The sequence below is a fragment of the Castor canadensis genome, chromosome 2 (genome assembly GCF_047511655.1).
Source record: "Castor canadensis chromosome 2, mCasCan1.hap1v2, whole genome shotgun sequence".
Lineage (NCBI taxonomy): Eukaryota > Metazoa > Chordata > Mammalia > Rodentia > Castoridae > Castor > Castor canadensis.
The window spans coordinates 144,176,858-144,204,740 of NC_133387.1; the positions used below are offsets into that span (position 1 = coordinate 144,176,858).

The 27,883-nt window shown below is 35.5% G+C and overlaps 1 protein-coding gene across 1 annotated transcript in view; it reads left to right on the top strand.

Moving 5' to 3' along the window:
- The window catches only part of Unc13c (unc-13 homolog C), a 541,194-nt gene that overhangs the window by 310,964 nt on the left and 202,347 nt on the right, over positions 1-27,883 (top strand). The window contains exon 17 of the mRNA XM_074065986.1: positions 9,490-9,623. Coding sequence (XP_073922087.1) covers positions 9,490-9,623 — 134 coding nt within the window. The remainder of the gene's footprint in view (positions 1-9,489; positions 9,624-27,883) is intronic.

Here is a 27,883-nt window from a genome sequence, read left to right on the forward strand (position 1 = left end):
TCTTCTGAGTCTGGCTGACCTCGCCCAGAATGATGTTCTCCAGTTCCATCCATTTACTTGTGAATAATAAGACTTCATTCTTCTTCATGGCTATGTGAAATCCCTTGTGTAAAATACCACATTTTCTTTTTTTTAAATTTTTTATTTTATTCATATGTGCATACAATGTTTGGGTCATTTCTCCCCCCTTCCCCCAACCCCCCTCACCCCCCCCACTCCCTCCCTCTCTCCCTCTACCCCCTCACTACCCAGCAAAAACTATTTTGCCCTTATCTACCTCAGTTTTCTTGAAATTGTTGAGAGTTGTTTAGTGTCTTAAAATATGATCTGTTTTGGAGAAAGTTCCATGAGCTGCAAAAAAGAATGTATGTTTCCTGGTTGTGAAATCCTCTGTAGATATCAATGATGTCAATTTGGTCTAATGTGTGTAGTAGCTCTGAAGTTTCTTTGTTGATCTTTTGCATGGATGACCTATCTATTGGTGACATTTGGGTATTCAGGTCTCCCATTCTAACTGGGTTAGGGTCTATCTGTGCTCTTAGGTCCATTAGAGTTTTTTTTTTTTAATTTTTATTGTTTTATTATTCATATGTGCATAAAATGCTTGAGTCATTTCTCCCCTGTAACCCCACCCCCTCCCTCACCACCACCACCCCCTGCCCCTTCCCTCTCCCCTCCCCCCTCACTACCCGGCAGAAACTATTTTGCCCTTATCTATAATTTTGTTGAAGAGAGAATATAAGCAATAATAGGAAGGAACAAGGGTTTTTGCTGGTTGAGATAAGGATAGCTATACAGGGAGTTGACTCACATTGATTTCCTGTGCATGTGTGTTACCTTCTAGGTTAATTTTTCTTGCTCTAACCCTTTCTCTAGTTCCTGGTCCCCTTCTCCTATTGGCCTCAGTTGCTTTAAAGTATCTGTTTTATTTTCTCTGTGTTGGGAAATAAACTCTGTGTTGGGCAATAAATGCTATCTAGTTTTTTAGGTGTCTTACCTATCCTCATACTTCTCTTGTGTGCTCTCATTTTATCATGTGATCAAAGTCCAATCTCCTTGTTGTGTTTGCCCTTGATCTAATGTCCACATATGAGGAAGAACATATGATTTTTGGTGTTTTGGGCCAGGCTAACCTCACTCAGAATGATGTTCTCCAATTCCATCCATTTACCAGCGAATGATAACATTTCGTTCTTCTTCATGGCTGCATAAAATTCCATTGTGTATAAATACCACATTTTCTTGATCCATTCGTCAGTGGTGGGGCATCTTGGCTGTTTCCATAACTTGGCTATTATGAATAGTGCTGCAATAAACATGGGTGTGCAGGTGCCTCTGGAGTAACCTGTGTCACAGTCTTTTGGGTATATCCCCAAGAGTGGTATTGCTAGATCATATGGCAGATTTATATTTAGATTTTTAAGAAGCCTCCAAATTTTTTTCCAGAGTGGTTGTACTAGTTTGCATTCCCACCAGCAGTGTATGAAGTTTACTCTTTCTATTGAAACAGTTTAAAAATGAAAAAAGCAACGAGGCACATCTGCCTGACATTGCTTCCATTTGAAGTATTACATCTTTAAAAGAAGCATTTATATTTAGACCAAAGATAGCAAATACAAGACTAACATGGTTGACTTCAAATACATGATGAGTTGTTATATAAAAAGAGATTAAAAGATAAATGGCATTTGTCTTATGTGATAAAAAAAATTATACCAGTACTTGTGACTGAAATTTTTAATTAGAGAAGATTTCAGTACAACATAAGGAAAATATTATAAATATCAGATGTATTTTCCCCACATCCTCACCAATACATGTTGTTGGTGGTGTTTTTGATGATGGCTATTCTAACCAGGGGTGAGATAGAATCTTATTGTGGTTTTGATTTGCAATTCCTTTAAGGCTAGAGATGGTGAGCATTTTTTCATGTGTTTTTTGGCCATTTGAATTTCTTCTTTTGAGAAAGTTATGTTTAGTTCAGTTGCCCATTTCTTTATTGGTTCATTGATTTGGGGAAAGTTTAGTTTCTTAAGCTCCCTGTATTCTGGTTATCAGTTCTTTGTCTGATGTGTAGCTGGCAAATTTTCTCCCATTCTGTGGGTGGTCTCTTTAGTTTAGAGACCACTTCTTTTGTTGTGCAGAAGATTTTTAGTTTTATGAAGTCTCACTTGTCCATCCTTTCTCTTAGTTCCTGGGCTGTTGGGGTTCTACTGAGGAATTCCTTGCCTATACTTATTACTTTCAGAGTGTTTCCTGCTCCTTCCTGTACCAACTTCAGAGTTTTGGGTCTGATATTAAAGTTCTTGATCCATTTTGAGTTGGTACTAGTACAGGATGATAAACATGGATCTAGTTTTTCAGACAGATAACCACTTTTCTCAACAACATTTTTTGAAGAGGCTGTCTTTTCTCCATTGTATGTTTTTAGTGCCGTTATCAAAAATAAGGTGGGCATAGCTGTGTGGATTCATATCCGGGTCAACTATTCTGTTCCACTGGTCTTCATGTCTGTTTTTGTGCCAGTACCATGCTGTTTTTATTGCTATTGCTTTGTAATATAGTTTGAAGTCAGATATTGTGATACATTCAGCATTGCTCTTTTTGCTGAGTATTGCCTTGGCTATTCATGGTCTTTTGTGTTTCCAAATGAACTTTAGGGTAGATTTTTCAATCTCTGTGATGAAATTCATTGTGATTTGATGGGAATTGCATTAAACATGTAGATTGCTTTTAGTAGTATAGCCATTTATACTATGTTGATTCTACTGATCCATGAGCATGGGAGATCTCTCCATCTTCTGTACTCTTCTTTGGACTCTTTCTTCATAGGTTTGTAGTTCTCCTTGTAGAGGTCATTCACATCCTTTAAGTTTACTCCTAGGTATTTGATTTTTTTTAAGGCTATTCTAAATGGAATTGTTTTCATATATTCCTTCTCACTTTGTTCATTGTTGACGTATAGAAAAGCTAATGATTTTTGTGAGTTGATTTTGTATCCTGCCACCTTGCTGTAGCTGTTTACGGGGTCTAGGAGTTTTGCGGTAGTTTTTTGGGTCTTTAAGGTATAGGATCATATATCTGCAAATACAGATATTTTGAAAGTTTCTTTACCTATTTGTATTCATTTTATTTCCTCTTCTTGCTGAATTGCTCTGGCTAGGAATTCCAGTACTATGTTGAATAGGAGTAGAGATAGTGGGCATCCTTGTCTCATTTCTGATTTTAGGGGAAATGGTTTCAGTTTTTCACCATTAAGTATTAGTTGGCTGTAGGTTTGTCATACATAGCCTTTACAATGTTGAGGTACATTCCTTCTAGTCCTAGTTTTCTTAGAGCTTTTATCATGAAGTGGTGTTGGATCTTGTTGAAGGCTTTTTCTGCATCTATTGAGATGATCGAGTGGTTTTTGTCTTTGCTTCTATTAATGTGCTGTATTATAATTATAGATTTGCATATGTTGAACCACCCCTTCATCCCTGGAATGAAACCAACTTGGTCATTATGGATGATCTTGTGATTGTGTTGTTGAATTTAGTTTGCCATTATTTTATTGAGGATTTTTGCATCAATGTTCATTAAGGAAATTGGCCTATAGTTCTTTTTGGAGGTGTCTTTGTCTTGTTTGGGGATGAGAGTAATATTGGCTTCATAAAATGAGTTAGGCAGTGTTCCTTCCCTTTCTATTTCATGGAACAGTTTGAGGAGGGTTGGTATTAGTCCTTCTTTAAAGGTCTGATAGAATTCACCAGAGAATCCATCAGGTCCTAGACTTTTCTTTTTTGGGAGACTCTTTATTGCTGCTTCAATTTCATTTTGTGTTATAGATCTATTCAGGTGATTAATGTCCTCTTGGTTCAATTTTGAATCATCATAAGTATCTAAAACTCGTCCATTTCTTCAAGATTTTCAACTTTATTAGAATATAGGCTCTCAAAATAGTCTCTGATGATTTCCTGGATTTCTGTGGTGTTTGTTGTTATCTCCCCTTTTGCACTTCTGATTTTACTGATTAGGGCTTTTTCCTCATTTTAGTCAGGTTTGCTAGGGGTCTGTCAATCTTATTTATTTTTTAAAGAACCATATTTTTTGTTTCATTTATTCTTTGTATGGATTTTGTTTGTTTGTTTGATTGTATTTCATTGATTTCCGCCCTTATTTTTATTATTTCTCTCTTTTTATTTGTTTTGGGATTGCTTGTTCTTGTTTTCTAGGAGTTTGAGATGTAGCATTAGATCATTAATTTGAGATCTTTCTGATGTTTTAATATATGCACTCATGGCTATAAACTTTCCTCTTAGGACTGCCTTGGCTGTGTCCCAAAGTTTCTGGTAGGTTGTGTTTTCATTTTCATTAACTTCCAGGAACCTTTGAATTTCCTCTTTTATTTCATCAGTGTCCCATTGATCATTGAGAAATGTGTTTTTCAGCTTCCAGTTGTTTGCATGTTTTTTACTGTTGTTTTTGTTGTTGAGTTCTAGTTTTAATGCATTGTGATCAGACAGAATGCATGGGATAATTTCTATTTTCTTATATTTGCTAAGACTTGCTTGGTGCCCTAAAATATGATCAGTTTTGGAGAAGGTTCCTTGAGCTGCTGAGAAGAATGTATATTGTGCAGAAGTTGGATGAAATACTCTGTAGACATCAGCTAGGTCCATTTTATCTATGGTGTGATTTAGTTCTAGGATTTCCTTTTTTGATTTTTTGTTTTGATGAACTATCTATTGGTGATAGGGGAGTATTAAAGTCTTCCACTACCACTGTGTTGGAGTCTATATATGTTTTTAGGTCCTTCAGAATATTTTTGATGAAATTGGATGCATTGACATTGGGTGCATATAAGTTGATAATTGTTTTTTCCTTTTGGTGTATTTCCCCTTTTATTAGTATGGAGTGTCCTTCTTTATCTTTTTTGATCAATGTAGGTTTGAAGTCTACTTTGTTTGAGAGAAGTATTGTTACCCCTACCCATTTTGGGGGGCCATTGGCTTGGTAGATCTTCCAGCCTTTTACTCTAAGCCAGTGCTTGTTTCTGTTGATGAGATGGGTCTCCTGTAGACAACAGATTGTTGGATCTTCCTTTTTAATCCAGTTTGCCAATGGTATCTTTTGATGGGGGAATTAAGTCCAGTTAACATTCAGTATTAGTATTGATAAATATGTGGTGATCCCTGTCCTGTAGTTGTCTTTATTGATTAAGTGTTTGATTATGTTTAGCTGAATCAGTGTTACTCTTTGCTTTCTTGCCTTTTCTTCACCTGTGGTTTGGTACTGCCTGCCCTTTCATGGTTTTGCTTGCTTTCACTTTCTGTGTGCAGAATCCCTTGAAGAATCTTTTGTAGTGGTGTCTTGGTGGTCCTGTATTGTTTTAGTTTCTGCTTATCATGGAAGACTTTTATTGCTCCATCTATTTTGAATGATAGTTTTGCTGGGTAGAGTACCCTAGGATTGAAGTTATTTTCATTCAGTGCCCAGAATACCTCACTCCATGTTCTTCTTGCTTTTAAGGTTTCTGTTGACAAATCTGTTGTCATTTTAATGGGTTTACCTTTGTATGTTATTTGTTTTTTCTCTCTTACAGCCTTCAATTTTCTTTCTCTATTTTCTGTGCTTGTTGTTTTAATCATAATATGTGGTGGGGTAGTTCTGGTTTGGTCAAGTCTGTTTGGTGTCCTGGAGGCTGCCTGTACCTGAATGGGCATAGTTTTCTTGAGATTTGGGACATTTTCTGTCATTATTTTGTTGAATATATTACAAATCCCTTTTTCTTGCTCCTCTTATCCCTCTTCAATGCCATGATTCTCAGGTTTGGTCTTTTGATGGAGTTGGTGAATTCTTGCATATTCTTTTCATAGGTGTTGAGTTGTCTCACTAATAGTTCTTCAGTTTTTCCTTTAATTACCATTTCATCTTCGAGTTCTGAGATTCTGTCTTCTGCTTGTTCTAGTCTGCTGGAGTGGCCTTCCATTTTGTTTTGTATTTCTGTTTCATTCTTTTTTCTGAGGTTTTCCATATCATGGATAACTTCCTGTTTCATATTGTCAATTTTTGTCCTTAATTCATTTTTCTCTCTATGGTGATCTCTGTTTGATTTTGGTGTTTGTTTCGGCCTCCTATGATTTCATTTATTTGTTTTTGTGTCTTCTCATGTTCTTTATTTTTGTTGTCTTGGAATTTAAGTGTCTCCTGTACATTTTGGTTGACCATATCCAGTATCATCTCTATGAACTTCTCATTGATTACTTCCAGGATTTCTTCTTTCAGGTTGTTCTTGTGGGCTTCATTGGGTTGCATGGTATGGTTTATCTGTGTTTTGTTGGAGTCTCGATCTGGGTGTCTGTTTTTTTCATTTCCCTCTGAATCCTGTACTAATTTATTTTGGGGGGAAGAATGGTTTCCATCCTTTTTTCATCTTCCCATCATTCTGCTTCGTACTGTTTCTGTCCCTTGTCTGTGTGTAATTTAGTGTTAGCCAATTTATAATAGTAGAACCAACAGAACCAAGAAGGAAGGAGAAAAAAGAAAAAGAAACAGAAGGAAAAGAAAAAAATGGAGAATCAAAGAAATCAACAGGTAGATATGGTGACAATCAGACACAAACAAGACAAACAAACACTTAAAGAAAAAAGAATTTTTTAAAACGTTCCCTGTTCAGGAACAGTATAATTTCAGTCTTAGTAGTTCTGGTGCTATTCCTTTAGCATCCAGTCCTGTTTGTCTGTGTCTCCTAGGCCAGTTTGGAGCCTGCATCTGGTGGTGTTGGACCCCTCCTGTAGCAGGTGGCAGCTGGTATGCTGGCGGGCTGGCGGGCAGGCAGCAGCCTGGCATTCTGGTGGGCCAGTGGGCGGGCAGCAGTCTGGTGGGTCTGCAGGGCAGTGACCTGTCAGGCCTGAGGACTGTAGGCCTGGCTGTTCTGCAGGGCAGAAGCCTGGAGGGCCCATGGGGCAGAGGCCTGGAGGGCCAGCAAGGTGGAGACCTGGTGGACAACAGTGGTGTGGGGGCTCGCTTGTTCTTTAAATGTATCATGTCATGGAGAGAACTTCCATGGGCTAGGGGTTCAGGGTGCAGAAGTTTCAGCTCTCCCTGGTGTTTTACCTCAGCCAAGTGTGTCTCCCGCATCTCAACAAGGTTCCTGATTCACGGAACTCACACAGTCTGCATCTGTGTCCCAGTCGCCATTTTGGATCTGCCCTAAATTTCTATTACCATTCAGTACCTTAATTTTTCCAAAGCTAAATCCAAATAGTTAGTAGAATTTTAGCATATATTAATAAAATGGGTCTGAACATTTTTAATTCTTAAGAAACTTAGGATAGGTAAGACACCTAAAAAATTAGCTAGCATTTGTTGCCCTTAATGCAGAGAAACTAAAGCAGATACCTTAAAAGCAACTGAGGCCAATAGGAAAAGGGGAACAGGAACTAGAGAAAAGGTTAGATCAAAAAGAATTAACCTAGAAGGTAACACCCACGCACAGGAAATCAATGTGAGTCAATGCCCTGTATTGCCATCCTTATCTCAACCAGCAAAAACCCTTGTTCCTTCCTATTATTGCTTATACTCTCTCTACAACAAAATTAGAAATAAGGGCAAAATAGTTTCTGCTGGGTATTGAGGGGGTGTGGGGGAGAGGGAGGGGGACAGAGTGGGTGGTAAGGGAGGGGGTGGGGGCAGGGGGGAGAAATGAACCAAGCCTTGTATGCACATATGAATAATAAAAGAAAAAAAAATTACCATTAAAAAAAAAGAAACTTAGCAAATATTATAATATACTTGACTATACTATGTATTTTTAAGCATGAAGTCTATTAGAGAATGCCAGATTTGTGCTACTGTATTGTGTTATGTATAAGATTAATGATTCAACATCCAGTTTGGTGTATCCTGATGCAACATTCAGAATTTGATGCAAAAAAATTACATCATCAGTAATCTTCTGATGTCATAAAAAAGAGTAAGGGAAGTACAATACATGATACCTACAAGACTTTGGAATTTATGCATATTCAATTGCTTCTGTCTCTCCTCTTTTCCACATCACTCCTTGCAGAATAAGTGGTGTGATGTTAGACATATCAATTATAGTAATTTCCTTCCATTTAATCACAACACTTAAAGTATGTAAGACAAGTAGTTAGACATGTACACACCATGGTGATTAATGATATCCTAATACAGCCCACTGTCACCATCAGAACTAATTTATTTACAGCCTTCACAACTCACCAGATTGTCCAGATTTCTAAATACTGCACAGAGATATAGAAACCTATTGGGCTTAATATATTGAGTCAATATAATTAGTTTTTCATGGTAATAATAAAATCCTATTCACAAAATTAAAATAAATTTGGTTTAAAATCTCACTTGAATGTCAGCCAACCTGGATATTTGCAAGTCAACTTTTTTCTTCCTAAATATCCACTGATCACCTTGATATTTCTCAGGAATTTGATCATTTTAATGTATCTCTACAAAAATTTTAACATCTGTTGCATTTTGGTCATAGATGTACATCGATAGCTATTGAAAGCAACCTAGAGAAATATGTGCCCCTGAAGGTATATTATATAGTATCTGTGTAGTAGTCTCCAGTAAAAAGTAAATACATTGTGGTGCTATATTTTAACTTAAGTAAGAACAATAATAGGGTTATTATATCCACAAAAATAACCAGAATAATGTATCTTTACATTGAAAAGACTTATACATGTTGACTATGAAATTTATATGTAGGATATTCAAAATTATAGCTGTACTTTGTTAACATCAAAGTGCCTTCAGATCATTCCCAGCCACATTCTGCTTTCTGGGGGTAAGAACTAAATAATTCAAATACCATGGTAAATTGATAAGGGTTGATAGATAATTTAAATAAACAAGAAGAAAGAAAAGAGTAGACCTATAAAATTTTAGTTAGCCAGATAAATTCCTGGGCAGGATGGGAAGCTTCATATAGCAGGTGTGTATTGTAGAATTTTGCATTAATGGTTTGTAACCAGGCATCATAGAGTTCTGCACCCTTTACCATTGTGACATTGAGCAAAATATTTAAAATATCTAGACACAATAAGTTACATATACATGTGTATACACACATAAGCATATCTTTTTGCACAGAAGATTCAATCTCCATCTATGAAAGAAACCATATTAAAAGGATAATTGCCACAATAAAGTTACTAAGGTTATGAATTGCAGTTGTCAGAAGGAGGAGAAACCTTCATTTCAAAACCATATAATGTTTGGTAGAAGCTGAAATAAAAAAAAGAGTGATTAGAAACAAAAGCCTGGCCACTGTGTGTTTATCCTATGGGATGTCATTCAGTGAAGAAAGGAAACTGAGTTTAATGGCTTTCTTCCCATAATCTAAGAAGATTTTTCTTCATAATTATTTTTTCTCTGATCTTCCTATTTGACAGTGACATCTTACTAAAGTCATCCTATTTAACCTTTTCTTTTGCATGTTGCCTGCTGTGTGGGCAGAGTAAGAAACAGGACATTCCTCGGGAAGATCAAGGACCAACTACCAAGAATTTGGATTTTTGGCCACAACTGATTACACTGATGGTCACTATTATTGATGAGGATAAAACTGCCTACACACCTGTCCTCAATCAGTAAGTATACTGTTTTTTGGAAATTAGTGGATATTATTCCACTAATGTTTAAAAAAATGTTCTAAGCACAGCCTATACTGTCATAGCAAGGATAAATTTTTCCAAAATGAACCTGCAGAAAACAGTATTTTTCCACTTTTATCAGTAAATAGCAATTTAGTGATATTATGAATTTTCAGTTTGAACCCCATAGAGTATGATTATTTAGAAACAAAAGCAAATATTTCCTAAAATTTGATTTTTATATGATGGGAATAGCTTCCTTTTTTCTCTCTTTTCATAACTATTCCATTACCTCAAAAGAAAACAAAATGCACTTCCCCCAAAACTTAAAAAAAAGGTTAAAAAGCTAGTATGAAATATGTTCCATTGTGGCTTTTTAATAATAAACCCTTGGCAAAAGTAAACATGCTTTCAAAATTGTTATGTATATTGTATATAACAAAGTTAATGCAATATTTAAAAGAACAAGTTCACTTCTGCAAATTACAAACTATAGTCATGCCTCAAGATAAAGTAGATGGATTAAATTTGTGACTGCTCTAGAAGAATTTTTAAAATCATTGTCTTCTCAAAATGACACTAGCTACAACACCTTGGACAGATTATGTAATTTCACTGGGTTTCAGTTTTCTCTTATGTAAAATAAGAAGACATTTGTTAGTGATGTTCTAGACCCAATTCCACTTTAATGTTGCATACAATGAATATTGAAGCAAAATAACAGACTGTCAAGCAGGCACATGCAATCTAGTTGATGGAGTGTGTGTTCTGACATATTGGCAAGACCCAAAATGATTTGAGCAACAAGGACTGCAGAAGTAGGCAAAACATGAACCAGAGCAGTGGAGAAGTTCCAGACTTGTGCAAAACTAGCTTTGAATATTTCCTGTGCTCTTTGCTGGTCAAGTCAATTAGGGTCAACAATTATGTAAAATTCAAATAAAATTTTAATTACAGGGAAGATAACATATCCCAGCTTTCACTTTTTCCTGCTTCCAGCTACCTGTTTTCTCCTACCTTAAATTATTCCTAATGGTGGAAAAAGTAGTCCTATCTTTAATATGCAACAATTACAACATCACATTTGCATTTCATTTCCTTCTTCTTTCTCCAAATGTAATTCCCCCAACTTTTCTCCCTGATAGTAATTGTTTTTCCTGGTCAACACCTGTACAGATTTTGGTCTTCTGTTCTCTTCCGTTAGGACTGAGTGATCATCTCTCTTAATTAATGACATGTCCTCATCTCAGCCATGCAATCTGGGAAGTCCTTGGTCACACACATCTGTTGCAGTTTTATGGAATAGATTTGTTTTCTTAGTCATTCTTCAGAACTTTCTTAAAGAGAAAGTGGATTTTCTAAAGATTTGGAAAACAACAACTTAGTTGATGATTGTGCCCTGTAGGTTGGAATAGACCATTCAATAAATGACTAATGAACAAAAACATCTGTGTAAAACACAAATTAAATGTTATTTCTTAATATTATGATTGTATTTGATTCAATCATAATATATGTTCTATGATTCAGTTACTCAGATTTTAAGTATATTCTAAAGCTTTACGAAAATCATTCAATTTTGTTCCTCACTTAATTTTTAAATGAACTCATCTGGATATAGAGACATGGTCTTGATGACCAATGTCACATTTATGCATTTGTTTCATTCACATCTGCTTTATTTGCATAATGTATCATCACATTAGACTTCAGTAATCATCTCATTAGCTACTTAAGCTAATGCAGTGTTTACAAAGTAAGAAACTAAGATGGGTTTGCAAATTCTGAGCCCCATCCTAAACGTGGACTCAGGATAAATGAAGTGCCATGGAAGTCAGCAATATGAATAAAGGGTCCCTCGTTTGTTTTATCTACACTGCATGTGAGGGCACAGACCAACCTGTGAAGACATGATGAGCTAAAACAAGATTGGGTTTCATTTTTGAAGGCAATGGCAAGGAAATGAATGATTTTAAAATATAGGGCATTTTAAAATTGATTTCAGTGTAGTCTAGGAATATCAATATAATTTGTTGAATGAAGTTTTCCTCCCTTTATTGTTGTTCTTGGTGGGAGGTACATTGTGACATTTACAAAGGTTCTTACAAAGTATCTAATGTATCATACTTAGAATCACCCCCTCTACCTCTCTCCTTTATGCCCCCTCCCCTGATTCCTGGAATAGTTTCAACAGGTTTCATTTTCGCATTTACATACATGTGTACACATTTTTTGCGCCATATTCATCCTCCTACCCCTTTTTCCCACCACCTCCCCCCTCCCACTGATACCAACCCCTCCCACCCCTGCAGGACCCATTCTGCCCTCCTGTTCTCTGATTTTGTAGGAAAAAAATAAAAGAAGGAGAAAATGACGTTTTTGCTTGTTTGAAATAAAGGTAGCTAGCTAAACAGGGAGTTTCCTTGTGGTGTTTCCATGTATATATGTATTATAACCCTAATTGGTTTATCTCTTCTAATTTTCTTCATTCTACCTTAGTCCCTTTCTTATGGTGGTTTCAGATGGTTTATTATTTCTATATTTATTCTTGTATAGAGACGATATCAACCATATTCAACTTCTTAGTTTCCTTCTTTTACCCTACCTGTCCTGTACATGACCTCCTTAGTGTGCCCCATGTCCCATAAAATTGCTGCATTTGTATTAGGTCTATATTCCACATATGAGACAGTACATGAGGCTTTTGGCCTTCTGAGCCTGGCTAACTTCACTTAAGGTGATGTTCTCCAGTTCCATCCATTTACCTGCAAACAACAAAATTTCATTCTTCTTTGTGGCTGAGTAAAATTCCATTGTATATAAATACCACATTTTCCTAATTCATTGAATGAAATTTTTATTGTTTTTATGAGTGAGAAATCATTGTAGGTTTTTGCTATTTCAAATTTGATGATAAGTTCACATTCCTGTGGAATGTAAACAGGAAGGAAAATATTTTGTTCGATAAGATATAGCCAGGCATATATATTTGTTGAATGAGTAAACAGAGTGAATCCTTATGTATAAGTCAATATCAGTTCTCAGTACTCCATTGACTCACTAATAAAGTATTTCTTTGAACAATATTTTCTCATTTTTTATGAAGTACTTATTAGAAATTTCATTGAAACTGGACAATACTAAGCATTGTTAGTTAAATATAAATGGATTACTTAATGGAACAATATTAAGTATAAATGGAGTAATCCATTTGTACTTAATAGAGACATGTATGTCTCTCTTTAATAGGTTTGATGAGGTCTACTTGAATACAATAAAACTCCATATATTTAAAGCATATTAATTGACTTGTTTTGAGATATGTATCTGTCCACAAAACCTGTCACCACAATCAGGATAATGAGAAATCTGTCACCTGAATAAGTTTCCATGAGCTTTCTAATTCATCTCACCCATTCTCCTACTATCCCTAGACAACCACCAATTTGCTTTCTGATAATGTAAATCAATTTGTAAATTGTATTATCATGTAAATGTAATCATACATTATAAACACTCTCACATGTAGCTTCTTTGATTCATTTCAACTATTTTTTGAGATTAATTCATGTTATTTTAAATTTCTTTTTATTTCTGAGTAATATTTCATTATATGGACATATCATATTTATCATTTCATCTGTTAATCAGCTTTTGGATTTTTTTTAAGATAAGGTTTCTGTGAAGATTTGTTTATAGAAAGTCTTTGAGTAGACCTATTCTTAGTTCAGGTGGTAGGCATGGGTTTAATATTTCTAAAAACTGTCAAAGTGCTTTCCAAAGTAGATGTACCTTAGCAACACTTGACATAACTTGTTTAATCTAAGCCATTCTAAAGCTTATGGTTTTAATATGTACTTTTCTGAAACCTAACAAAGTTTACTGTCTTTTGATGTGCTTACTAGCAATTCATACTTTTAACAAAGTTTCTGTTCAAATCATTTTTCCATTTCCAAGTTGGACTATTTATCTCCATTATTTATAATTGTATTTTAGTTGAAGGTATAGTTAGTTAGATGAGGTTAGTTAGTTATAAATGTATTTTAGATGAAGGTGTGTTGTCAGATACAAATATTGTATTATTCTGTCCTAGCTTGCAACTTTCTTTTCTATTTTTTATTACTGTCCTTTGAATTATAGCATTATCCTTAGTTTAGTAATGGAGTAATCGAATTTATGGATTAGATTCTTTTGGTCTTTTTGTATTCTATTTAAGAAATCCTTGCATTATCCACAGTGACTCTGCAATACTACTGTTTTATTCCAGGGTTCTTACATTAAGATCTATGATTGATTTCCAGTTAACTTTTTGCCTATGATATGACAATATGGTTTCCTTTATATTGTGTTCTAAATATCCAGCTCTACCTGTTGAAAAAAAGTATCCTTTCTCCATTAAATTTCTTTGAAACTTTGTCAAAAATCAATTAACTATATACAGAAGAGTATCTCTTCTCCCATCTCTATGTGGATCATTACACTAATTTCACATTTATTGGTTAAGGTAGTTTTATAATATATCCTGAAATATTAAAGCATAAGTTTGTCAACTTTGTTTATAATTTTAAAAACTGTTTGGCTATTCTAGGTCTTTTGCAACTCCATTAAAATTTTGGATCAGTTTGTCAATTTCTACAAGAAAAATGCTTGTTACAATTTTGATTGAAGTCAATCAATTTGGGGAAAATTAAAACCAAAAAAATACTGAATGTTATGAGCCATTATATAGTATCTGTTTCCGTTTATTAAGACCTTCTTAAATTCTTCAAGACAACATTTGTCATTTTAGTGAACAGGTTTTACATACTATTTGTGAAATTTGTTTCTAAGTATTTGGTATTTTCATTGCTTCTGTAAATTATATTTTATCTCAACTTCCCATTGTGGACTTTATGCACATACACAATTGATTTGATTTTTACTATTCCTCTTATATCATCACACTTTCTAAATTTGCTTCTTTTCTGTAGATTCCTTAGGATTATTTAAATAAATGATCTACTTGACTACAATAAAGACAGCCTAATCATTTATTTCTAATCTGAATGCCCTTTATTACTTTTTTTGCCTTATTCCTCTGGATAGAGTCTCTAGTACAATGTTGACTAAACTAGTAAGTGCAAATATTCTTGACTCACTCCTAATCTTAAGGGGAAAGCATGGATACTTTCACTGTTATATGTGAAAAACTGGTACTAAGTATGATAGCATATGGCTGTAACCCCAGCTACTCAGCTCAGGATAATCTCAGTTTGAAGTCAGTTCAGCCAAAAAAAAAAAAAAGGTAGTGAGACCCAATCTCAACAACTTGGTTTATTATTGTGTTATTAATATTAAGTGTGTTATTTTATACCCATAATCCCAGCTACATGGGAGACATAGTTAGTAGGAGTTCTGAGGCCTACCAGGCAAAAACTACAAGAACTGTTCTGAGAAATAAATAACTAAAGCAAAAAGGGCTGGTGATATAGCTTAAGTGGTCATTTCAGAATCATTTGCCTTATTAGAAACTGCAACATGATATTTTTATAATGTTAGCATTTGCTCAACATTTATTAGTTAGAATTACTTATAAAGAAAAGCTTTCCTTCATTAACTAGGACAACTTTGTTATCCTCTATGAAAGAGATAGGGTAAATACATTATTTTTTCTTTTAACCTAAAACCTTTTTTTATTCTATTCTTTCATTCTGTTCTATTCACTTTTATTATTTTCATTAATAGTCCCATTTAATTTAATAAATAACTATTGAGCACTTGGTATATATGCTAGACACTGTAAAAAGTTGGAATCACAAAGATTTAATTGGGAAGAAAGATTACAGTATTGTACAATATTATCCATGAGTTTGAAACTGGTTAAACACTGTGTTAGCATATTTGTAGGTCATTCTGCGATTAAACCCCTCACCCTCTAGAACATAGTGAAGATAACCTTATGGAGGAAAAATTACACAATAAGAGAAAATAGATTCACTCTCTGGAACAGAATTCAGAAACCCAGAGAATTAATTAGGGCGAGTAGATATTAAAAATTACAAGTTTGGAGATGGCTGTAGTGAGTGATCCAAAATTATGAATAAATCACAATGAAGTATAAACAGAAGCCAAAGTTGGAGAATCGAATGGAGACAGGGATGCTTAGGAGAAAAAGCAGAAATAAGAGCAGCAGAGGATGGTACTGGCAGACGCCTCTAGTGAAGATTCTTCTGGGGTCACTTACTACATTCCCACGACTGCCTCCAACCCTGAAGGAGCTTTGTCCCAAGTTCACTGAGGCCTGGTCTATGGGCTGTTACAGTTCCTGTTAAGCTAAGTTCATCTTTTGTTGGGTTCTGCTGTAACAAGTTGGAAAGGCAGGTTAGTCTTGCTTTGCTTTCACCAAAGATTCTTTACAAAAATCACCTTTGAATTTGTTGTAGTTACCGTAGTTTCTGATTTTTACAGCCAACATGGCTAGCTATCCCCACATGATATTATGTGGGATGACACACATGTTCTAATACAGTCATATTCAGATTGCTATTGAAGTGTGAAGGAATCTGTCAATTTGTATATCAGGAGCTAAACAAGCAGTTCCATTCATATAAGTAATCCATTCTGCAGATCTAGGGTTTACAGTGGGGAGGATGCACAGCCACAAACCCAATCATCTATGCAGCAGAGCTACATGACATCAACTGTATAGAAGAACAGAAAATAAGTAATTTTGAAAGTCTTGATTTACATTAATTATAACCAGTCTGAATTTTGAAATGGATGAATTGTTTCTCTGCAAATTCATCAAACAATATATTTTATGGAAAGGATCAGAAAATCTTTCTAAGTGCACAAAGGACTGTTATAAGAATGCTTACTGAGAATTGTACTAATGCAAACACTTGAGAATTTCAATTTTATAGCTCTCTGCATGTCAAAGAAAACTTTATTCTGGATTTTTCAAGGTTTGTTATGTTTGCAAGAAAATTTAGGCACATGTACATATGTGTGTTATAAATAGCATAACCATCATCATACAGGGAGCCATGAGTACAACCAGACACTACAAGTAACCATTTTTATTATTTAATGTTTAACTTAATCTTTAATTATAATAATACCAGTACCATTATTGCACCCAAATTGCTGATGACAACTCTGAAGTACTGATGGCATTAGATAACTTTCCCAAGGCTATACATCTAATAAGAAGCACATTCAGAATCTACACCCATTACATTAACAAAGGATTAATGATAAGGAAAAGATCCCAGGAGTACCGTAATGGATATTGATCTTCCAGTCCAGCCCAACATTTCTGATGTTTTTATGATTAAATTGGATCTGGTTATGATAATTTGTAACACAATTACAAAATGTTAAAAGTTTGGGGTGATATATATAGTATCCATTGCAATTGGATATAACCAAAAAATAAAACCGTAGGGGCCGGGCACTGGTGGCTCACACCTGTAATCCTAGCTATTCAGGAGACGTAGATTAGGAGCATCACAGTTTGAAGCCATCCCAGGCAAATAGTTCATGAGACCTTATTTTGAAAAACCCGTCACAAACATAGGGCTGGTGGAGTGGCTCAAGGTAAAGGCCTTGAGTTCAAGTCCCAGTAAAAAAAATGTATGAAATGTTTTACAATAGGGAAAATGCTAATGTACATTTTGTAATCATTGACACCCTTAGGAGAAACTCTGAAAGAAATTTCATCTCAGAATTCACTGCTTTTTTCTTGCTTCTCAAGCAATTTGGAGCCATAAAAGTAATCAGTTTTCATCTGTGTATAAGGTACAAGAATGTCAGAACTGAGACTCACATTTGATAATTCAATAGAGCATGGCTAATCTTATTTTATATGTATATCCTCATTTTTTTCTTTTAATTTCTCCTCCCATAAAATAAATCTAATTTTATCACAACCTCCTGAACTTCCTTAATATTTCTCAATAAGATGAATATATAAGAAATAGCTAAAACAAAGAAAAAGCATTCTTAATTATGAAAAAGTTGTTAGCATTAACAATTAAATGAATACATGCTAGCAAACATTTTTATAGTATGAGAAGGCACAGGAAACTGAATGTCTCTTGAATTCTAGCTGTGATACATGACAAGCAGCAGCACAGAACCATTGCTTACTCATTTGTAGCAAGGAGCCCACCATTCTTCAAAGACATGCTTTGCATATCAAAATAATACTTCACACTTAATGGATTCTAATTTTATCTGTTTGACTAATGAATCAGGATTATCAAATTTGTCAGTGGTAAATTATGTTTTCCTTATTTCACTAAGAGGTTTGCAAGATAATAAATTAGTTTATTAAATCATCATGTCTTATAAGACTTGAGGTTTAAAACATTTATGCCTTTGTATTAATTATTGCAAATTAAAAATAGGAGACATTCTCATGCTGGTAGGAAGGACCAGTTATTTCATTAAGCCTCTATAAAATATAGATTAAGTTGAAAATGAAGAAGAGATGGGATTTATTTTTACCTATTTGTTCATTCATTTATTTATTTATTCATTTATTCATTCATTCATAGACAGGTTCTCTCTATGTATCCCTGGCTACACTGAAACTTTCAATCTCTCTACCTCAGCCTCCCCAGTGCTGAGCCATGCCCAACGGGCCTTTACATTAGAGAATTTAATTTTTATAAGGGGAAACCCTCACAAACTCAGATCAGTATAGAAGAGCCAACTTAAATATATATGAAGGAATATGAACATATAATGTATCATGTTTATGGATACTTGTTTTAACTTCTAAGAATATGTAATAGAGGAGAGGTTAGGAGATGGTTGTAGAAAGTTAAAACTTTTTTCAGCCCTGTTGATATCACAGTTTGGAATTCATTCCTAATTAGCATATGAATTGTTAATGTGCCAGTTGGGATTTCTGAAGTTATAAAATCAATTTACTCTGGTAAGTATATAAAATTTTTCCTCTGTAATCAAGTTTATTGCTATTAATCCTATTAACATCTTTTCTGAAGACTAAAATCTACCAGATACAAGCATAAGCTTCCATTAACCGTCTCTGTTGAGTATTTTCTCACTAGAAATTAATAGAATTTGAACAATATTTCCTTTATTTTTAGTTAGAATTGCATATTATCATTAGCAGCAAATATTTATTGAGTGCTCACTCTGTGCTATTGACTATAAAATATTTACATGTAAAATATTTAATCCTCACAACAGTCCAGGAACAATTCCCAAGATACATAATTACTTTCATCCCATTTGACAGATGAGGTAATTGAGCTTTAAAGAGACTACTAATTGCTCTACTGGGCAAATTAGTTCAGTAGCAGAGGGGAAACCAAATCTCCATCTTTTGAAATGAACTGAGGATTTTACTGTTGTGGGTTATACAGAGGAAATAGCCAGAGATGTGTTAAATCATGGAAAACAAACCTCTAGCATATATGTATATGGTGTAGGTTTCATAGCTAGCCCCCCACCCACAAAAAAAGGCAGAAATAGTCAACTGTAAAGTGTGATGGGAGAAAACAACTCCGCTTTTAAATCATGCTTTGGTACTGAGAAAGCAGCACAGATAAATTATATAAAATGTGTGTTCTAAGTGAGATCACATACTTACAAATCTATGATGGAGATTTGAGCACAGTGCAAAAAATATTTATGGGAATATGAATATTTTTTGCCCCTTAAAAAATGGAAACTTATAATAATCCTTATCTAGAACTTGACAAAAATTTATAATATGAGGGAAATGGGGTATCTCTTCTCACTGAGCACTGGTTTTCTTCTTTCACCTCTTGTATTTTGCTCATAATAGTGAATTTTTCTCCCCTTTTTTCACTAAATAGGAAGGAATAAAGAAGTTGTTTGGGAACTGAGAGTTACATAAATAAACACAGGTTACATTCTGACTTCTGGAATTCCATGATCCATACGTAGAGTAATCAAATATGTCTATATAAATATAATATTCTTTGATGAGAAAGAAATGAGAGATGTGCAGGGAGGGAAAATACCTTTTCCTTCTACTTTCCTAAGTTCTCCACTAGATTCCTGTAACAAAAGACAGATTAACAAGAGAGATGCATACAACTTTACTTGCTGTAAATTTTGTGTGACACAGGAGCATTCATGAGGAAATGAAGACTGAAAGAAATGGTTAAATGTGAGTGTTTTTATGGTAGAGTTGATGAAGAATCAAGGCACAAGAGAAATGGAACTGAACAACAAGAGCAAAAAGTATATGCAGGTTTTTTGTTTTTTTACTGCTTAATTCTTTTTTAAAATTCCTTTATTCATATGTGCATACAATGTTTGGACCATTTTTCCCCGCTACACACTGTCCCCTCCTTCTCCTCCTAACCCTCCCCTCCACCCCCCGCGTCCAGACAGAATCTGTTCTGCCCTTATCTCTAATTTTGTTGAAGAGAAGACACAAGCAATTTTTGCTAGTTGAGATAAGGATAGCTATACAGGGCATTGACTCACATTGATTTCCCATGCGTGGGTGTTACCTTCTAGGTTAATTCTTTTTGATCTAACCTTTTCTCGAGTACCTGTTCCCCTTTTCCTATTGGCCTCAGTTGCTTTAAGGTATCTGCTTTAGTTTCTCTGCGTTAAGGGCAACAAATGCTAGCTAGTTTTTTAGGTGTCTTACCTATCCTCACCCCTTACTTGTGTGCTCTCACTTTTATCATGTGCTCATAGTCCAATCCCCTTGTTGTGTTTGCCCTTGATCTAATGTCTGCATATGAGGGAGAACATATGATTTTTGGTGTTTTGGGCCAGGCTAACCTCAGTCAGAATGATGTTCTCCAATTCCATCCATTTACCAGCGAATAATAACATTTCGTTCTTCTTCATGGCTGCATAGAATTCCATTGTGTATAGATACCACATTTTCTTAATCCATTCATCAGTGGTGGGGCATCTTGGCTGTTTCCATAACTTGGCTATTGTGAATAGTGCCGCAATAAACATGGGTGTGCAGGTGCCTCTGGAGAAACCTGTGTCACATTCCTTTTGGTATATCCCCAGGAGTGGGATTGCTGGATCATATGGCAGATCTATGTTTAGATTTTTAAGAAGCCTCCAAATTTTTTCCAGAGTGGTTGCACTAGTTTACATTCCCACCAGCAGTGTATGAAGGTTCTTTTTTCCCCACATCCTCCCCAACACCTGTTGTTAGTGGTGTTTTCGATGATGGCTATTATATCAGGGTGAGGTAGAATCTTAGCGTGGTTTTGATTTTCATTTCCTTTATGACTAGAGATGGTGAGCATTTTTTCATGTGTTTTTGGCCATTTGAATTTCTTCTTTTGAGAAAGTTCTGTTTAGTTCAGTTGCCCATTTCTTTATTGGTTCATGATTTCAGGAGAGTTTAGTTTTTTGAGTACCCTGTATATTCTGGTTATCAGTCCTTTTTCTGATGTATAGCTAGCAAATATTTTTCCCACTCTGTGGGTGATCTCTTCAGTTTAGAGTCCATTTCTTTTGTTGTGCAGAAGCTTTTTAATTTTATAAAATCCCAATTGTCCACCCTTTCTCTTAGTTGCAAGGACTTTCTCAATAGAACCCCACTTCTTTATTGGTTCATTTATTTTGGGAGAGTCTGGTGTTTTGAGCTCCCTGTATATTCTGGTTATCAGTCCTTTGTCTAATGTATAGCCAGCAAGTATTGTATCCCACTCTGTGGGTAGTCTCTTCAGTTTAGAGACCATTTCTTTTGTTGTGCAGAAGCTTTTTAGTTTTATGAAGTCCCATTTGTCCATCCTTTCTCTTAGTTGCTGGGCTGCTGGAGCTCTACTGAGGAAGTCCTTGCCTATACCTATCACTTTCAGAGTGTTTCCTGCTCCTTCCTGTACCAACTTCAGATTTTCCTGTACCAACTTCAGAAGTCCTTGATCCGTTTTGAGTTGATACTAGTACAGGGTGATAAACATGGATCTAGCTTCAGATTTTTGTAGATGGGTAACCACTTTTCCCAATGACATTGGTTAAAGAGGCTGTCTTTTGTTAAAGAGGTTCCATTGAATATTTCTAGCGCCTTTGTCAAAAGTAAGGTGGGCATAGCTGTGTGGATTCATATTCGGTTCCTCTATTCTGTTCCACTGGTCTTCATGTCTGTTTTTGTGCCAGTACCGTGCTGTTTTTATTCCTATTGCTTTGTAATATAGTTTGAAATCAGATATTGTGATACATTCAGCATTGGTCTTTTTGCTGAGAATTGTCTTGGCTATTCATGGACTCTTGTGTTTCCAAATGAATTTCAGTGTAGATTCATCTCTGTGATGAATATCATTGGGTTTTGGTGGGAATTGCATTATATATATAGATTGCTTTTGGTAGTATAGCCATTTTTACTATGTTGATTCTACCAATCCATGAGCATGGGAGATCTCTCCACCTTCTGCAGTCTTCCTTGATCTCTTTCTTCAGAGGTTTGTAGTTCTCCTTGTAGAGGTCATTCACATCCTTTGTTAAGTTTACTCCTAGGTATTTGATTTTTTTGAGGCTATTGTAAATGAAATTGTGTCCATAAATACTTTCTCAATTTGTTCGTTATTGGTGTATAGAAAAGCTAATGATTTTTGTATCCTGTCATTTTGCTGTAGCTATTTATGGTATCTAGGAGTTTTAGGGTAGAGATTTTTGGGTCTTTAAGATATAGGATCATATCATCTGCAAATAGGGATATTTTGACAGTTTCTTCACCTGTTTGTATTCCTTTTATTTCTTCTTCTTGCCTAATTGCTCTGGCTAGGAATTCCAGTACTATGTTGAATAGGAGTGGGAATAGTGAGCACCCTTGTCTCATTCCTGATTTTAGGGGAAATGGTTTCAATTTTTCACCATTAAGCATGATGTTGGCTATAGGTTTGTCATATATAGCCTTATAATGTTGAGGTACATTCCTTCCATTCCTAGTTTTCATAGAGCTTTTATCATGAAGTGGTGTTGGATCTTATCAAAGGATTTTTCTGCATGTATTGAGGTGATAAAGTGGTTTTTGTCTTTGCTTCTATTAATGTGCTGTATTACATTTATAGATTTGCATATGTTGAACCACCCCTGCATCCTTAGGATGAAGCCGACATGGTCATGGTGAATGATCTTTCTGATGTGTTGTTGGATTCAGTTTGCCGTTATTTTATTGAGGAATTTTGCATTGATGTTCATTAAGGAGATTGGCCTATAGTTCTCCTTTTTGGAGGTGTCTTTGTCTGGTCTTGGGATAAGTGTAATACTTGCTTCATAAAATGAGTTAAGCAGTTTTCTTTCATTTTCTATTTCATAGTTCTTGTTTAAAAGTCTGATAGAATTCACCAGAAAATCCATCAGGTCCTAGACTTTTCTTTTTTGGAAGACTCTATTGCTGCTTCAATTTCATTTTGTGTGATAGATCTATTCAGGTGATTAATGTCCTCTTGGTTCAATTTTGGATCATCATAAGTATCTAGAAATCTGTCCATTTCTTCAAGATTTTCAAATTTATTAGAATATAGGTTCTTAAAGTAGTCTCTGATGATTTCCAGGATTTCTGTGGTCTTTGTTGTTATCTCCCCTTTTGCATTTCTGATTTTACTGATTAGGGTTTTTTCTCTCCTCATTTTAGTCATGTTTGCCAGGGGTCTGTCAATCTTATTTATTTCTTAAAAGAACCAATATTTTGTTTCATTGATTCTTTGTGTAGGGTTTTATTTTTTTGTTTCTATTTCATTGATTTCAGCCCTTAATTTTATTATTTCTCTCCTTCTATTTGTTTTGGGATTTGCTTGTTCTTTTTTTTTTAGGAGTTTGAGATGTAGGTCATTGATTTGAGATCATTTTGTCATTTTTATATATGCACTCATGGCTGTAAACTTTTCTCTCAGGACTGCCTTTGCTGTGTCCCATAGGTTCTGGTAGGTTGTATTTTCATTTTCATTAACTTCCATGAAACTTTTAATTTCCTCTTTTATTTCATCAATGACCCATTGATCATTGAGCAATGTGTTGTTCAGCTTCCAACTGTTTGCATGTTCTTTACTACTGTTTTTGTTGTTGAGTTCTAGTTTTAATGCATTGTGATCAGATAGAATGCATGGTATTATTTCAATTTTCTTATATTTGCTGAGGCTTGCTTTGTACCCTAAGATATGATCAATTTTGGAGAAGGTTCCTTGGACTGCTGAGAAGAATGTGTGTTGTGCAGAAGTTGGATGAAATATTCTGTAGACATCGGCTAGGTCCATTTGATCTATGGTGTGATTTAGGTCTAGGATTTCTTTATTGATTTTTTTGTTTGGATGACCTATCTATTGGTGATGGGGGGTATTAAAGTCTCCCACTACCACTGTGTTGGAGTTTATTTAAGTTTTTAGGTCCTTCAGAGTATGTTTGATGAAATTTGGTGCATTGACGTTGGGTGCATATAGGTTGATAATTGTTATTTCCTTTTGGTGTATTTCTCCTTTTATTAGTATGGAGTGTCCTACATTATCTCATTTGATCAATGTAGGTTTGGTCTACTTTGTCCAAGATAAGTATTGATACTCCTGCCTATTTTGGGGGTCCAATTGCTTGGTAGATCTTCCAGTCTTTCACTCTAAGCCAGTGCGTGTTTCTATTGATGAGATGGGTCTTCTGTAGGCAGCAGATTGTTGGATCTTCCTTTTTAATCCAGTTTGCCAAATGGTGTCTTTTGATGGGGGAATTAAGTCCATGAACATTCAGTGTTAGTATTGATAGGTATGTGGTGATTCCTGTCATTTAGTTGTGTTTATATTTTAAGGGTTTGATTATGTGCAGCTAAATCAGTGTTTCTTGCCTTTTCTTCTCCTGTGATTTGGTACTGCCTGCCCTTTCATGGTTTTGTATGCTTTCATTTTCTGTGTCCAGGATTCTTTGAAGAATGCTTTGTAGTGGTGGCTTGGTGGTCCTATATTGTTTTAGTTTCTGCTTATCATGGAAGATTTTTATTTCTCCATCTATTTTGAATGATAGTTTTGCTGGGTAGAGTACCCTAGGATTGAAGTTATTTTCATTCAGTGCCCAGAATACCTCACTCCATGCTCTTCTTGCTTTTAAGGTTTCTATTGAGAAATCTGCTGTCATTTTGATGGATTTACCTTTGTATAGTATTTGTTTTTTCTCTCTTACAGCCTTCAATATTCTTTTTCTATTCTCTGTGCTTGTTTTTTTAATGATAATATGTCATGGGGTAGTTCTATTTTGATCAAGTCTGTTTGGTATCCTGGAGGCTTCCTGTACCTGAATGGGCATAGTTTTCTCTAGACTTGGGAAATTTTCTGTTATTATTTTGTTAAATATATTACGAATTCCTTCTGCATTCACTTCTTCTCCCTCTTCAATGCCCATGATTCTCAGATTTGGTCTTTTGATGGAGTCAGTGAGTTCTTGCATATTCCTTTCACAGATTTTGAGTTGTTTGACTAATAATTCTTCAGTTTTTCCTTTAATTTCCATTTCAACTTCAAGTTCTGAGATTCTGTCTTCTGCTTGTTCTAGTCTGCTAGAGTGGCCTTCCATTTTGTTTTGTATTTCTGTTTCATTTTTTTTCTGATGTTTTCCATATCATGAGTCACTTTCTCTTTAATATTGTCAATTTTTATCCTTAACTCATTTATCTCTCTTTTTATGGTGTTCTCTGTTTCACTTTGGTATTTATTTATGGCTCTTATGAGTTCATTTATTTGTTTTTGTGTCTTCTCATATTCTTTATTTTTGTTGTCTTGGAATTTCTTGAGTGCCTCCTGTACATTTTGATTGACCTTGTCTAGTAACATCTCCATGAAATTCTCAGTGATTACTTGCAGAATTTCTTCTTTCAGGCTGTTCTTGTGGGCTTCGTTGGGTTCCTTGGGATAGTCTATCTTTGTTTTGTTTGAGTCTGGAACTGGGTATCCATTTTCTTCATTTCCCTCTGAATCCTGTATTAATTTTTTTAGGGGGGACTGCCTATCCCTTTTTCATCTTCCTATCATTCTACTTGGTGCTGTTTCTGTTCCTGTTCTGTGTGTAATTTAGTATTAGCTAGCTTACAATAGTTAAAGTAATGAAACCAAGAAAGAAGAAAAATTTAGAAAAAAAAAATAGAGAACCAAAGAAGCAACAGGGAGAGATGGTGTACTAACCAACAGTGAGCAAGACAAGCACTTAGAAAGAGAAGTAAGAAAAAAGAAAAAATTCCAGGTTCAGGAACAATGAAGTTTCAGTCTTATTAGTTCTGGTGTTACTCCTTCAGTATCCAGTCCTAATGTTGGTATTTAGGCAGTAGCTCTGTCATAGTCTCACAAAGCTAGAGACTATGACAGATTTGTGAACCACTATCTGCCCTATTTCGGGCAGCAGATCATCTGCTGCTTAGTGTCAGCCGTCTACTTTTGCAAGCTTTGTTTTGCTGAAAGTTCGCATGGAGAGTTGCCTTCCCTTTCTCTGGTGGAGGGGCTTGTCAGCTAGCTACTGTTGCAGGCTTTGTTTGCTGAAAGCTCAGTAAGATCAGCTAGTTGTCCCTCCCCCCTTCTCTGTTGCGCTCAAACCACCCTGCCCTCTCTGCTGCCTGTCCTTTTCAGTTCCTTGTTTATTATTCAGTTGTTTTTTGTTTTCAGGGTGGGGGTCAGTCTGACCAGGGGGCTATGCTGGTTTATTCCAGAGGTGGCTGTAGGAGTACCGTGTGCCACTTATCTGCTCACCTGTTAGTCTGCGTCTCCCAAGCAGGTTTGGAGTGGGCATCTGGTGGCACAGGAGCCCTCCTGGTTTCTCAGTGTAACGTGGTGTGGAGAAGCTTTGTGTAGGCTGGGGGCTCAGGGTGTCAGAGTTTTGCTTATTCTTGGTGGTTTTTTTCTGCCAAGTGTGGCTCCAGCGTCTCATCAAGATTTTTGATTTATGGAGCTCACGTTGTCTGCTTCCTCCCTCTAGTCACCATCTTATTATCAGTATATGCATGTTTATCTGGGGAAGATGTAGACCACCCATTCACATTCCCCTTGGCCTCACAGTGTCCTCTGCCATAAGAATGTTCCTTCCCTTGGGTGTAAGGGCAATACCTGTCACCTCCCAGGAGTATCTCACCATCTGCTTCAGAAGGTTCAGAAGTCCCTCCTGCACATGGTATTTCTCAAAATTCCTTTAGTTTAAATTTTCAATGTGCCTAGGTGTCATATTTTGGGATAGTATGTTCTGAGGCATGTCAAAAGAAATATTTTACAATGTCAGACTAAATTGACTACAGAGAAAGGAAATTGAAAACTTCCTTAGTTCTGAGCTCTAAAGCAGATGACAGTACAATCATATATGTTAAATCCTGTATCAAGAGTAAAATATTGGGACTGGAGGTATGGTTCAAGTGGTAGAACGCCTGTTTTGCAAGTGTGAAGCCAAGTTCAAGCCCCAGACCACCAAAAAAAAAAAAAAGAGTAAAATGTTGCACAAATTCAAAGTACTATCACAAACTCTTAATATTCAAGGAGGAATGATCTAGTCTATAGTCACTGGTGCTTTTCTTTACCCTTAAAATTCCCTTTGAGTACCATAGGCAGCTTTCCAGGGAGGTAGTACTTGGGCTGTTCATGAAGAGAAAAAAGTAGTTATGGTAATATAGAAATTAAGGAGGAGAATGGGAGAAATGGTCAAAAGATATAGGACATTAGATATAATTAAGAAAACATAAGTTATCTGGGTGGCTAGAGTAGGTAAGTTAGGTGTTAGGGAATGGAGATAAACAATTATTTTTTTTTGGTGGTGAGACTGGGATTTGAACTCATAACTTCATGCTGGCAAAGCAGGTGCTCTACCACTTGAGCCACACCTCCAGTCCATTTTGCTCTGGTTATTTTGGACATGGCCTCTTGTGAACTGTTTGCCCAGGATTGGCCTCAAATCCTGATCCTCCAGATCTCAGCCTCCCAAATAGCTAGGATTACAGGTGTATGTTATCAGTGCCCAGCAAAATAAATTTTAGAATTACATAGTCAGCAGCCAGGATAGCCATGTTAAGGAGTTGAAATTTTTATAAGCTAATGAAAGTGTCACAAGCAATTGATAGTTTTAATATAGTGGTTTGTAATATTATGGCCTTTGTTTATAAAAGATCAATTAGGTGGTGATATAAAGGATGTGTTAGAAGAGTTTTGATGAAGATAAAGAGATAATTGAACAGGACAGTGTGATTCTTGAGGCAAGTGAGGATAAAGCCTTGAGTTAGGGATATAAAAGTAAGAATGGGAAGAGATAGGCAAATTCCTTCAGTGTGCCAAAGGAAAAATGTACAG